The 14,206-nt window shown below is 43.1% G+C and overlaps 1 protein-coding gene across 2 annotated transcripts in view; it reads right to left on the reverse strand.

Annotated features, from left to right (window-relative positions):
• Positions 1-14,206, reverse strand: part of PCNX2 (pecanex 2) — a 311,506-nt gene that overhangs the window by 133,468 nt on the left and 163,832 nt on the right. For both annotated transcript variants that reach the window (XM_012104979.5, XM_060406546.1), the window contains 2 exons: positions 11,769-11,910; positions 7,337-7,514 (listed from right to left, as the gene is read on the reverse strand). In XM_012104979.5, the coding sequence (XP_011960369.3) occupies positions 7,337-7,514; positions 11,769-11,910 (320 nt within the window). The remainder of the gene's footprint in view (positions 1-7,336; positions 7,515-11,768; positions 11,911-14,206) is intronic.

Consider the following 14,206-nt stretch of genomic DNA (forward strand, 5'->3'; position numbering starts at 1 on the left):
TCACCACTCTCCTCCCCACGTCCCACACGTAGCAAGTATCCGGCAGCTTCCGGAGCATGCCAAGCCCTCTCTCACTTCAGTGCCTTTCACAGGCAGTTTCCTCTGCTTTAGCTCACTTTTCCCTGCCTTCTTTTCCTGACTCACTCCCTCTTTCTTCAAAGGTCAAGGGAAGCATCCCTGTTTCTGATTCTTCTAGAGAATTGGGGTACCATTTTTATGTATACTCTTGAAATGCTCTGCCCCGGCCACCTCCCCTGTCATACTTTACTGTAATGATCCCTTTACTCATGTGGCTTCTTTCCAGAGTCCCCAAAAGGGGCGGGGGTGGGAGGTGGGTCACAAAGTATAGGCAGAATCCTGCTCTATCATTTAATAGCTGTGAGACTTCGGGGCAATTAACTTGATTTCTATGCCTCTGTTTCTTCATCTGTACAGTGAATTGTACCCAGCCACAAAATTGCTGTGAAGATTAAGCAGGCCCATCTACATGGAGTGCTGGAAATAGTTCCTGGCTTATAGAAACCACCAAATAAGGACTGCTTTCATTCATATTATTAACCATCTCTGTGTCTAGTCCAATGCCTGGCATGGAAGAGATGCTCAATAATTGAACAATTAAACAAAGTATTTTGAAAAAAATACTTCCGTAGAAGCATTCATTCCCCAAGATGTGGTTCCATTTTAAGGTGAGACTTTATACCGGGATACATAAAATAAAGGAAAATGCCATTTAGAAACCAATTTCAAATAATTTGCATGCTAATTGCAGTCATCCGGAACATAGCCACTCATCAAGGCTCTGGGGCCATCATTCACACAGCTTTATGGAAAAACCACCTCACCCATCAATTTTAACATCATAAATGGTAAAAGTGCTATCCTCCATTCTAACAGTCTTTAGAATTTCATTTGTAACACAATTTGGAAATGTTGGCAGAATGATTCTCTGGCAGGACTATTTTTCAAGTACTACTTCTCCAACTAAAAATTACGAAAAATTTCAAGATGATTTCCAAGAACTTTTTCAGTACCAGCGGGAGAGCAGGAAACCTCTGTCACCTTCGTTCCTGCCACAACCAAATGTCCTTACTTGGATCATGCTTTACTGTCCCCCAAAGATCCACGCATATCCAAGATGTTACAAATTCATTACATTAGAAGGATGGCTGCTGGTGAGTCTGAGACCTGGGACCCTTTGTGGCAACACTTGTTCCTGGACGAATGTCTCTTCAAGAAACTGAATACAAAGAAACTACAAGGGACTAACAAGAACTGTGCGTATACATACGCTGAAGCTCCAATACTTTGGCTCCTTGATGTTCAGAGGCAACTTACTGGAAAAGACCCTGATGCCAGGAAAGACTCATGGCAGGAAGAGAAGGCAGCGAGAGACAATGAGATGGTTGAATGGCATCACCAATTCCATGGAAATGAGTTTGCGCAAACTCTGGGAGATAGCAAGCGACTGGGAAGTCTGGTGTGCTGCAGTTCATGGGGTCACAAAGAGTCAGACACGACTGAGCGACTGCACTATAGCAACAACATGGTCATGCACACTTGGAGCCAATTGTAGGTGACAAGATACACACAGACCAAAGAGCCCAACCACCACTCCAGAGGAGCCAGAAGCGAAAGCAGGGTGCCATGCGTGCCCCCTGCACACAACCACACCAAAAGCAAGCAAATCACCTGAGCCTCTCCTCCAGCCCAACTCCTGGACACACCCTACCCTCACCCTCAATAAGGAACTAACTTCCCTCTCCCCACCTCGGAGAGTGAGCAAGAGAAACTGTTATTTGGTCTCGCTACCCCCTGCTGCAGCGGGGGCCCCAATAAAGCCTTGCCTGGCCTCTGATCAATTCCTGTTGATTAAGGAGGCCAAGAACCCTGGTTGGTAACAATGGGGCAGAAGAGAGAGAGGAAAGGGACTGAGAGGCTAAGGGAGAGAGGACAGAGGGGCCTGACTCTTCAAAGGGGTTAAACTGTAAGAGGTGTGTGGTTGGAGCATCAAACATCACAGGATGGAATATGTGGGGACCTTTCTTTCTCTCTGCTGCTCATCTCCCCCATCCAAGAGCCCCATCCTCAAGGAATGTTTCATCCTCTCTGTCAAAGCATACATGTGCTTTGTATGTATGTCCGACTCTTTGCAACCTCATGTCCGACTCTTTGCAACCTCATGGACTGTAGCCCGCCAGGCTCCTCTCTCCATGGGATTCTCCAGGCAAGAATACTGGAGAGGGTTGCCATTTCCTCCTCCAAGGGATCTACCCTATCCAAGGGATCTACCCAATCCAGGGATCAAATCCGAGTCTTCTGCGTTTCCTGCATTGGCAGGCATATTCTTTACCACCGGGCTACCTGGGAAGATGACTGTGTCAATGCAACTAAATCCTTCCTGTTGAACTCTGGCCCAGAACTCATGATGTCCCACTTATCAGTAGATCTGGCAAACAGAGCAGACCAGCCAACATTCATCTTACAGATCTCAGGGGGCATTTGGGGACTGGAGGAGGGAGAGAGTAACACGCAGGCAGGCCCTCTGGAAACCATCTATTTTCACCCTCTGGAGCCCAGAGCTTTGATCTCGTAGCACAGATCATCTCTCTGTAATCACATCACATCTTTCTTTCTCCCCCATAAAGCCTTAAAGATTAGGGACAACTGACTTATGATAATAATAACAAGTCCAATATTCACACAGCTCCTTTCTTCCAAGGAAACTGGAGGCCCTTCCAAGGTCTCCACATTCATCTTGCAGCTCTTCTGCAAAGCGAGCTGCCAGGCTAATAGCGGTTTTGCTATTTAGCAGAACAGGAGCTGGGCTGGGGAAAGAGCTTAGAGATTTTGCGATGGTAAATGAGAGGATGTGTCATAAGCCAGACACTGATGAGTCTACTGCACAAACAAAATTTCATATTGTGCAATGAATCCCCCTAAACAGCAGTATTCCCTGCAAAAACAATATTGGAGGTTTCTAGAAAGACTCTAGGAAATATGTGAATAGACAATTTTTTTACAGATACCTTAAAATGTGTAGAAAGAACAGGAAGTAGCAGTTGAGGGTGGCAGGAAGGATCTTTACAGGAAGCATTAACTGTGACCTTCCTCATTGCCACTGTATCGTCACTAATTTCTACTGGACTGTCTTTCTAAGAAGACCTTAAAGACCTTTATTCAGCTATGTTTTTTGCCAGGGAATCAGATCTCGTTTCTCATTTCAGAAAATATGCTGCTCTGTCAAGACAGAGTGAGCAGGCATCAGATGCAGCTGGGGATGCTTCAGGACCAACTTGCTAATTCAGGATGCTGATTCTTCCAGCTTTTGTCTCAGTTGCCTTTTTTCTTTTGGACTCTGCTATTATGCCCAGGTTGGAAGCAGACTATTCAAATTACACTTGCTAAGGCTCCCTCAATTAGAGGAGACGGGAACGCTGTCACTATGGTTCTCTCTGAAATTATTAGTGCTTTCACTGGTGCTTCAGAATGATGACAGCAAATGGAACCCAAATGCCTGCAGCACTGAGTTTATTATTTTTTAACTTTTGATGATATGTTAGGGTATAGCAAATTAACAATGTTGTGAGTTTCAGATGGACAGCAAGGGGACTCAGTGCACATACATGTATCCATTCTGTCCCCAACTCCCCTCACATCCAGCTGCCACATAACATTAAGCAGAGCTCCTTCTGCTATATAGTAGGTTCTTGTTCATTATCCATTTTAAATATAGCAGTGTGCATGTTAATCCCATAGGAAGCAACACTATGAACAAAGCTAGTGGGGGTGATGGAATTCCAGTCGAGCTATTTCAAATCCTAAAAGATGATGCTGTGAAAGTGCTGCACTCAATATGCCAGCAAATCTGGAAAACTCAGCAGTGGCCACAGGACTGGAAAAGGTCAGTTTTCATTCCAATCCCAAAGAAGGGCAATGCCAAAGAATGCTCAAACTACCACACAATTGCACTCATCTCACACACTAGCAAAGTAATGCTCAAAATTCTCCAAGCCAGGCTTCAACAGTATGTGAACCGTGAACTTCCAGATGTTCAAGTTGGATTTAGAAAAGGCAGAGAAACCAGAGATCAAATTGCCAACATCCACTGGATCATCGAAAAAGCTAGCGAGTTCCAGAAAAACATCTATTTCTGCTTTATTGACTATGCCAAAGCCTTTGACTGTGCGGATCACCACAAACCATAGAAAATTCTTAAAGAGATGGGAATACCGGACCACCTGACCTGCCTCCTGAGAAATCTGTATGCAGATCAAGAAGCAACAGTTAGAACTGGGCATGGAACAAGAGACTGTTCTCAAGTCAGGAAAGGAGTACATCAAAGCTGTATATTGTCACCCTGCTTATTTAACTTATATGCAGAGTACATCATGAGAAACGCTGGGCTGGAAGAAGGACAAGCTGGAATCAAGATTGCTGGGAGAAATATCAATAACCTCCGATATGCAGATGACACCACCCTTATGGCAGAAAGTGAAGAGGAACTAAAGAGCCTCTTGATGAAAGTGAAAGAGGACAGTGAAAAAGTTGGCTTAAAGCTCAACATTCAGAAAACTAAGATCATGGCATCCAGTCCCATCACTTCATGGGAAATAGATGGGGAGACAATGGAAACAGTGACAGACTTTATTTTGGGGGGCTCCCAAACCACTGCAGATGGTAACTGCAGCCATGAAATTAAAAGACACTTACTCCTTGGAAGAAAAGTTATGACCAACCTAGACAGCATATTAAAAAGCAGAGACATTACTTTGCCAAAAAAGGTCCATCTAGTCAAAGCTATGGTTTTTCCAGTAGTCATGTATGCATGTAAGTTGGACTGTGAAGAAAGCTGAGCGCCAAAGAATTGATGCTTTTGAACTGTGGTGTGGAGAAGACTCTTGAGAGTCCCTTGGACTGCAAGTAGATTCAACCAGTCACCCTAAAGGAAATCAGTCCTGAATATTAACTGGAAGGACTGATGCTGAAGCTGAAACTCCAATACTTGGCCACTTGATGGGAAGAGCCGACTCTTTAAAAAGACCTTGATGTTAGGAAAGATTGAAGGCAGGAGGGGAAGGGGACGACAGAGGATGAGATGGTTGGATGGCATCACTGACTCAATGAACATGAGTTTGAGTAAGCTCCATGAGTTGGTGATGGACAGGGAAGCCTAGCGTGCTGCAGTTCATGGGGTCACAAAGAGTCAGATACGACTGAGTGACTGAAATGAACTGAATTGAACTAAACGTGTCAGTCCCAAACTGCCTTTATCTTTCCTCCTTTTCCCGCTGGCAATCACGTGTTCATTAAGTCTGTGAGTCTGTTTCTGCTTTTTAAGTAAAGAACTATTAATTTATTAATAGTTTCAGACTGTGTACCATCAGGCTCCACCCTCCTCATTATCATATGCACAGGGTGGCACTAAGTGCCCACCTGGACAGGAAGAAGAGCAACAGGTCTACATAAATCCTTCCTCTACTGCCAGCAGGCCCTCTTGATCTGGACATCTGCCCCTAGCAGGCATCGTAGCAGTAACCATCTCTCAACTGACCAGCAGGCTGATCAGTGGGGAGGCTGCCATCCCCCCAGCAAATGAAAATCCCTGTTCTTATTGCAGATGTGGAATCACTTAAGAAGACTATTACAGGAGGTGCTCACCCTTCTCTGCTAAGTTCTTGTTCACCTGGCACCTGGTGCTAATACAGGAGGCTACTGAAACAAACGGTTCAGTACAAAAAAGCAGCCACACTCCTTCACATCCTAAGCAGGGTGTAACTTTTCTTCTTCTACTTAAGATGGCTTTGAAAGTCCTACCTCATATTTGGAAAGCACATGCTATTTAAACCTTTCTCTTCTCGGAGAAGGAAATGGCAATCCACTCCAGTATTCTTGCCTGGAAAAGTCCGTGGGCAGAGGAGCCTGGCGGCTGCAGTCCATGGGGTTACGTGCCTGAGCACGCATGCATGAGAAGGGTGGAGGGAGATGGGTTGGTGGCAATAAACTGGTAGAACTCAAACAAATAAAACCTTCTCTTCTACTTAACATTAATCAATCCTCTTCACCTGGTGAGACTGGCATCGTTATTTATAATTTTCCATGAAACTAGGGTTCAGGCAAGAATATAAATATTACCAAGTCAAGATATAAATAATGCCAGAGTTAGGAATTCAAACCATTCCAACCCATGTTGCATCTGATAGTAAGTTCTTACTTCTATGAGTAGTAAAATCATTTACAACTTTATCAATGCTTTCAAGATCAAAGGAGACAGTTTTACATTTATTATGTGAGATCATGGACATTTAGACATAATGGAGAAAACCAGATTATGGAAGCCTGTGACTTGAATCATCAGAAAAATGTAATAAATTTTTCAAAAAACAGACCCCAGACAAATGGAAAACAAACTTCTGTGGGTTAAAGACCAAAGCTGAAATTTGGGAATAAAATGTGAAAACTAGGTGGGCTACCAAAGTGATATAATTGGAATATTTGAATTTTTGTCACTTAGAATAAGAGGAAGCCAGCTGAAGGAAAGGACAGATAGTAAGTAGAGAAATTAATAGAACTAACTCAATAGAGGTTCAAAATGAAATTCAGGAAAGAGCCTTAGAATTTAAAAATGATTAACCAAAAGGGAGAATAGGACAACATCAGGGCAGAAAACCATGCCTGCTATATTAAATGGAGCATGTGAGGAAAGAGTTTTCCAAATTATTTTCCTAACTTCTGTTTACACCCCAGCTTTGTTACAGTGCCCAGAGCACATACACTCAGACCAGTATTCCAAGGAGCTTACCTTCCTCTGTTAAATGTTGGGTACTATTCCCATATATTTGCCTGAACTGTGATTAGGGTTTCCCACTGCCCATGGGTGAACTGACACCAGGTGAAATCTTGACCTGAGACAAGCTAAGGGAAAGAAAGTACTCCAAGAGTCCCAGCTCTCTGGTTCCAAGTCTCAACTTTACCTCCAAAGGCAAAATGCCAAGTTTTGTTTAAAAAAGAAAATTAGTCCGGTTGCTAATTTTTAATTCCAAGCATTTTGAGATCTAGGAAGTTCCACAATGAGATTGCTAACAGAGACAAAAATCATAAAATTTCAAGCAACACAAAAGGCTAATTCATGCTAATTAGTGATTTTTGGCAAATAACATGGCATACGTCCATTTCATGGGGAATACTCCTCAAATGGCAGCAGGAATGTGACATGCATATGTAATTCAATTTAATTTAATGCTATAATTTTTTTAAAAAACAATGTTTCAACCTCTTAATGCATTTGGTGAGAAATGCACCTTTTCTATTGTGAAATGAAGAAAAGAGCTTAACTTGCCTTGCTGAATAAAATGGACACCATGAAGAAATCCAGTAAGAAACTCTCTGAAATATCTTTGTAGTCGAAATGGAAAAAGATCACTGTGAAGCCCAAGTGAGTAAACTGGTGGACTGGGTTACAGAAGGAGGTCCGCAGCAGCTTCATGCCTGCAATGACCATCAGAAAAATGTCCCAGCTGTTGAAAGGGAAAGAGAAGAGATAATCAGTGGTGGTCCACATGCTGCTGGGTCAGTTACAACGGCTCACGTGTCTTGAGGGCTTACTGTGAGTTATGCACATTACAAAAAGCAAAGACGGTGGGTTATCATCTTCATTTTACAGAGGAGTAAACTGAGTCTAAGAGCTTCAGTCCCTCATCTCATGGGGAGACACTAGGATTGAAACTGGATCCCAAGGGACTCGCCAACACAGACTCTGCCACTAGAGGCAGCTTCCCTACTGTGCTCAGCACTTTGCAATCAAGGGCACAGAGCTTCCTGGGAGCTTATCTGAAGGAGCTACTGCATTGTCGAGTTCCATGGGAAGCTTGGTGGCAAGTGAGAAAGCAGAGCAGGTTGTCCTTGTTAGCATCTGCTCAGTGCAAGCCTTTAAAAAAAATTACAAAATCTCACTGACTCAATGCCATAACAGTGAGAAGTGTTAGTCACTCAGTCGTGTCCAGCTCTTTGCAACGCCATGGACTGTAGCCCGCCAGGCTCCTCTGTCTAGAGAATTCTCCAGGCAAGAATACTAGAGTGGGTTGCCATTCTTTTTTCCAGGGGATCTTCCTGATCCAGGGATCGAACCCAGGCCTCCTGCATTGTAGGCAGATTCTTTAAAGTCTGAGTAACAGTAGCTAATATGAAATCCTGAAATAAGGAAAAATCCCACTGTCTCAATAAAGCTGTTTTTACTTTATGTATTCATTGCCAATGTTTTCCACCGTATGTGTTGTCTTGGGAAACATAAGCTTTCTGATCTTTTTTTTCCCCACTGAAAATGAAATCGACAACATGACACAAGCCCCCACGACCTAGACCTTTTGAGTTAAGAAACAGGACAGAGGCAGACCCACAAAGAAATAGCAGGACTTTGCTGTGAGGACCAAACTCCTGAATTCGCCTGTCTAACCATTTTGGGGGCAGGTGCTATGCGCACAATTCTAGCAGACGGCAAGGTCAACAATCTACCCACCTTGAGACAGGAAGGTAACTGATCAGTGCTCAGAACAGCCAGAAAGAGCACACCACTACCTCCTTGAGGGGTCTGTCCTTTTGAAAGAAAGTCTGGCACATTTTAACCAGATTCCCCTCCAGTTTGAACATCCTATTTGGGAACTCAAAAGAAAAAGAAGTGGAAATATGTTCCAGAGATCAGTTGCACTTAAAAGTTAGGTTTCCTTTTTTAAAACATTTTATTACCATATAGTTGATTTACAATGTGGTGGTAATTTCTGCTGTACAGCAAAGTGACTCAGTTACACCCTTATCAGCATTAATAATACCTCAGGATCCGGGCATTAAAAGCATGTCTCCTAAGTCTCAGCATCTATCAAGCACAAAATTGTCATTTTTGTCATCGAAAAGATCTAATGGTAGTATTTTCACTGGCCTTTGGCCGCAATCTAATAATTTATACGCTTTCAGACCTAGTGTTGGAATCGATTCTACCCTGTCCCTGAGTGAGGGCTGGCCAAAGCACTGTGTGGGCTTAGATTAGGCTTCTGAGAAAAACTAGCCCTGATCACATGCAGATTTGGGGAGAGTGGGAAGGTGTTTAGTAACCTCTATTCCTTCGGCGGGGCTGAGCACTGCTCCATAACCCCTTTCTTTTCCACTAGAAACTAATGACCACGATGAACATGCAGTATGAAAACAGGACTTGAGGCCCATCTGCCGTTGACAACAGCCCAGGATATGAGAGTCCCTATGACGTAGCCAAAGTTCTTGGGGAGAGGGGACCCAAAGACAAGGTATCCCAAGGCTAGGGATACTCTGGTTTTCAAAGGAGATGAGTGGGTTTTCTCGGTTATTCAGGCAAAAATCTAGATGAGGGTTAACTCTAAACTTTGTTTTCCACGACTATGACTAAAATGGACAGCATCCATTTTATATTTATTAAGGACAACTGGTGAAGACTAAGGGAGAGCTTAAGGAGTGATGCCTGTGGCTCTTCTAACATCGCAATAGTAATGGTTACAGCCAACGGTTCATAGATGGTTGTAGGCTTAGCTAAAGATTTTATAAAGGCTTAAGTAGCGATCAGTGAACAATGGTCTGGGACAGAGGCAAAGCATCCCTTTAAATCACACTGGCAGATGCCTACCAAGACCCCATGAGGCACCCACTCATTATTTACCAGCCCCCACTCAATTGTCCACCCATCTGTCCATACTCCTACCATTTCCTTACAAGCTGAATAAGAAACAGTGCCTGCCATTGAGGAGTTCACTGTCTGGTACCACGGCTCTCAATGAGGGTAGGATGTGGGCTGGGCTTACCCAGGTCTCTAGGTCTCTAGGAGATACTGACACATGGCCTCCTGCTGCCCTGTTTGAGAACAGCTGGTGTAGTGGGGTGCTTGAAATCTTGAGAGAGACTTTCTACGTCTTCAGATGGATGCCTCAAGAATATAAAGAAGTCATCACTTTGGGCTCTGAGAAAAAGAATTCTGTTGGTGTCGTCTGGGAGTTAAGAGTACTTGCAGGTACATAGGTAAGGTGTCACTTCTAACTTCAGTGTCTTGAAAAAGATGAGAGGGGATAGAGATGAATATTACTTCAAACTGGACTCTCAACGAATTGTTTATTCAACTCTTCGTAATTCCTAACCTTTAAATCCATCCTCCACCAACACCCAGAGCTGCTTGGCTTCAACTGGCAGGTTTTACTCTCAAGGTCCTAGTCCTGATGTTGGGAAGTGAGAACTTTAAATGCTTTTGCTGATCATCGCAGGGCAGCACTGGTACTGGGGTGGCTGTTTTGGTTCTGATTGTGAATCCTTGTTCTGGAAATTGAGGATCTACCCTGTCCCAGAATGTCCTCGTGGGGTCAGCCAAAATGGTACCACACTGGAAACAGCTGCCACTAGAAAAGCACTGGGTGTTCTAGATGTAGGCTATCTCATGCGTGGGGCCCCACCCAGACTGCCAAGAGGTCTGCAGTCGCATCAGCTGCCTTCTCTGTCTAGTGAGACTAAATCTTCATCACTGGATCCAAAGTCTAGGCGTTTAAATACCAAACGGTATGGACTTCTTGGGCTTCCCAGGTGGCACTAGTGGTAAAGAACCCACCTGCCAAGTCAGGAGACATAAGAGACATGGGTTTGATCCCTGAGTCAGGAAGATCCCCTGGAGGAGAGTATGGCAACCCACTCCAGTATTCTTGCCTGGAGAATCCCATGGATAGTGGAGCCTGGAGGGCTACAGTCTATAGGACTGCAGAGTCGGACATGACTGAAGTGACTTAGCACACCCACATGGACTTCCTGCCCTGGCCTGATCGAACCAGGTCTGGACTAGAAGGAAAGCAGAGTCTGATAAAGACAGGAAGGTTATAGGGTCATTTCATTTAGCGTCTGCTTTGAGTGACCACGACTCTACTCAAGGTCCAGCCAAGAAATAACACGACTTTTATCTGAGTTTGCTTAATCTTTGACAAATACTGATTAATTTGTTCTCATCACACCCCTAAAGGAAGAGTAGGCCTGCTTGGCATTACACACAAGGGTTGACATGGTCATATAATGTTTAAGCAACATGACTCAGAAGCAAAGCTGAGATGGAATCTCTTTTACATCCTCCTCCTCTATTAACTGATTGGGAGAAATGTCAACCTTTTGTAGGAAAAACACATCCATAAATTATCAAGTAGACTTTCATTTGTAAATTCAGAGTTCATTTTAAAATAAAACATTTTGCAAAAACATGAGCATCTTGATGACATGAAGTCTCTTTGTGGTCCATTTTTTCTTTTAATTACACGGCTTCTCCTTGTATTTAAAATGTATAAATGCAGAGAGAGCAGTGACAGTGATTAATTACTCCCTCCCTAAAGCACAAAATGATACAGTCTTTGCTAAATGAAATGACATGAGGCAATTTCAGAGTTGAAGGCATGATCGTCAGAACCCCAGGAACCCTGGGATCACACTGTGCTGCCATCATCTCGTTAAGGCTTCTGACCAAGGTTCCACAGGATGATTTTCAAATCTATTGACAATTTATTTCCAAGATCACTTCAAGCAGATCTAACTCTGTTTGCACCCCAGTCTTTCTACAATAACCATCTAGCCACAGTACATTTGAGTAAAAGGCCACCATGGCTTACTGTTACTTGGCCCATCATTAGTAGACAGAAGTTGGCTTTGGCTGAAGCCTGTTCAGAGAAAATGCACTAGATTTTGAAAATGTGGTGATTCAAATCATAGTGTGAATAAACTTCTCCACTTACTGGGTACCAAGTCGCCGGTAATTGCTTATTGAAAATGCATCCGTTGTGAGGGCATTCAAAATGATTGCTGGGTACAAGATGTATTTTTCAAAACACTGAAGCCAAACATAGAGTCTTTCAAACCACATTAAATGGGCAACATCTGAAAGAAACACAAAACCACTGAGAACAGCCTCCAATCAAATTATTTTTCTTAGGTACATGTGATAATAAGTGATACACCCCTTCCTTTCATTCAAAAGCTACAGAACTCTAGATACATGATAGATCAATTTTCTTTCTAAGCAGGCACTTTTTGCTTTGTTTTTACATCGTTCGTAAATAATAATATACAGTATAGGCCAGTTTCCCAATTTTTCAAGTCAATTGATTTTTCTATATTAGTTATTACTGGGACCAATGAAATCAGCTGTCACATCACATCAAGGCATCTCAAAGTGAGGGAGGTTAGAAAGTGAAGGATAGAGACTTGGGGAATGATCTCATGGACCTGTCTCCTCCTAAGCTTAGGGTTGCTTCTGAGTCTGGGGCTCATTTCTGGGCTCTCTCTTTTTTCATCTATAAACCCACAATCAAATCCCTGGCCATCATATATGTACCAGAAAGCTGATCCCCAATCTCCTGTCACTATGAATGCATTACATTTCTGTGAGCCTTCACAACGAAGGAAGTATCATGGAAGCAAGGTTCATTTTCACAAGGGCTAAAGTTTTAAGCTATACCAATCTGGGTTTACAAATAGCTGTGAAAAGAAGGGAAGCGCAAAGCAAAGGAGAAAAGGAAAGATATACCCATTTGAACGCAGAGTTCCAAAGAATAGCAAGGAGAGATAAGAAAGCCTTCCTCAGCAGTCAATGCAAAGAAATAGAGGAAAACAATAGAATGAGAAAGACTAGAGATCTCTTCAAGAAAATTAGAGATACTAAAGGAACATTTCATGCAAAGATGGGCTCAATAAAGGACAGAAATGGTAGGGACCTAACAGAAGAAGATATTAAGAAGAGGTGGCAAGAATACACAGAAGAACTATACAAAAAAGATCTTCACGACCCAGATAATCACGATGGCATGATCACTCACCTAGAGCCAGACACCCTGGATTGTCAAGTGGGCCTTAGGAAGCTAGTGGAGGTGATGGAATTCCAGTTGAGTTATTTCAAATCCTAAAAGATGATGCTGTGAAAGTGCTGCACTCAATATGCCAGCAAATTTTAAAAACTCAGCAGTGGCCACATTACTGGAAAAGGTCAGTTTTCATTCCAATCCCAAAGAAAGGCAATGCCAAAGAATGTTCAAACTACCACACAATTGCACTCATCTCACATGCTAGTAAGGTAATGCACAAAATTCTCCAAGCCAGGCTTCACCAATACATGAACTGTGAAGTTCCAGATGTTCAAGCTGGATTTAGAAAAGGCAGAGGAATCAGAGATCAAACTGCCAACATCTACTGGATCATCGAAAAAGCAAGCGAGTTCCAGAAGAACATCTATTTCTGTTTTATTGACTATGCCAAAGCCTTTGACTGTGTGGATCACAAGAAACTGTGGAAAATTCTTAAAGAGATGGGAATACCAGACCACCTGACCTGCCTCTTGAGAAACCTGTATGCAGGTGAGGAAGCAACAGTTAGAACTGGACATGGAACAACAGACTGGTTCCAAATAGGAAAAGGAGTATGTCAAGGCTGTATATTGTCACCCCACTTATTTAACTTATATGCAGAGTACATCATGAGAAACTCTGGGCTGGAAGAAGCACAAGCTGGAATCAAGATTGCTGAGAGAAATATCAATAACCTCAGATATGCAGATGACACCACCCTTATGGCAGAAAGTGAAGAGGAACTAAAGAGCCTCTTCATGAAAGTGAAAGAGGAGAGTGAAAAAGTTGGGTTAAAGATCAACATTCAGAAAACTGATGATGGCATCCGGTCCCATCACTTCCTGGCAAATAGATGGGGAAACAGTGGAAACAGTGGCTGACTTTATTTTTCTGGGCTCCAAAATCACTGCAGATGGTGACTGCAGCCATGAAATTAAAAGACACTTACTCCTTCAAAGAAAAGTTATGACCAACCTAGACAGCATATTCAAAAGCAGAGACATTACTTTGTCAACAAAGGTCTGTCTAGTCAAGACTATGGTTTTTCCAGTGGTCATGTATGGATGTGAGAGTTGGACTGTGAAGAAAGCTGAGTGCCGAAGAATTGAGGCTTTTGAACTGTGGTGTTAGAGAAGACTTCTGAGAGTCCCTTGGACTGCAAGGAGATCCAGCCAGTCCATTCTAAAGGAGATCAGTTCTGGGTGTTCATTGGAAGGACTGATGCTAAAGCTGAAACTCCAGTACTTTGGCCACCTGATGTGAAGAGCTGACTCATTTGAAAAGACCCTGATGCTGGGAAAGATTGAGGGCAGGAGGAGAAGGGGACAACAGAG

The sequence above is a fragment of the Ovis aries genome, chromosome 25, assembly GCF_016772045.2.
Source record: "Ovis aries strain OAR_USU_Benz2616 breed Rambouillet chromosome 25, ARS-UI_Ramb_v3.0, whole genome shotgun sequence".
Classification (NCBI taxonomy): domain Eukaryota; kingdom Metazoa; phylum Chordata; class Mammalia; order Artiodactyla; family Bovidae; genus Ovis; species Ovis aries.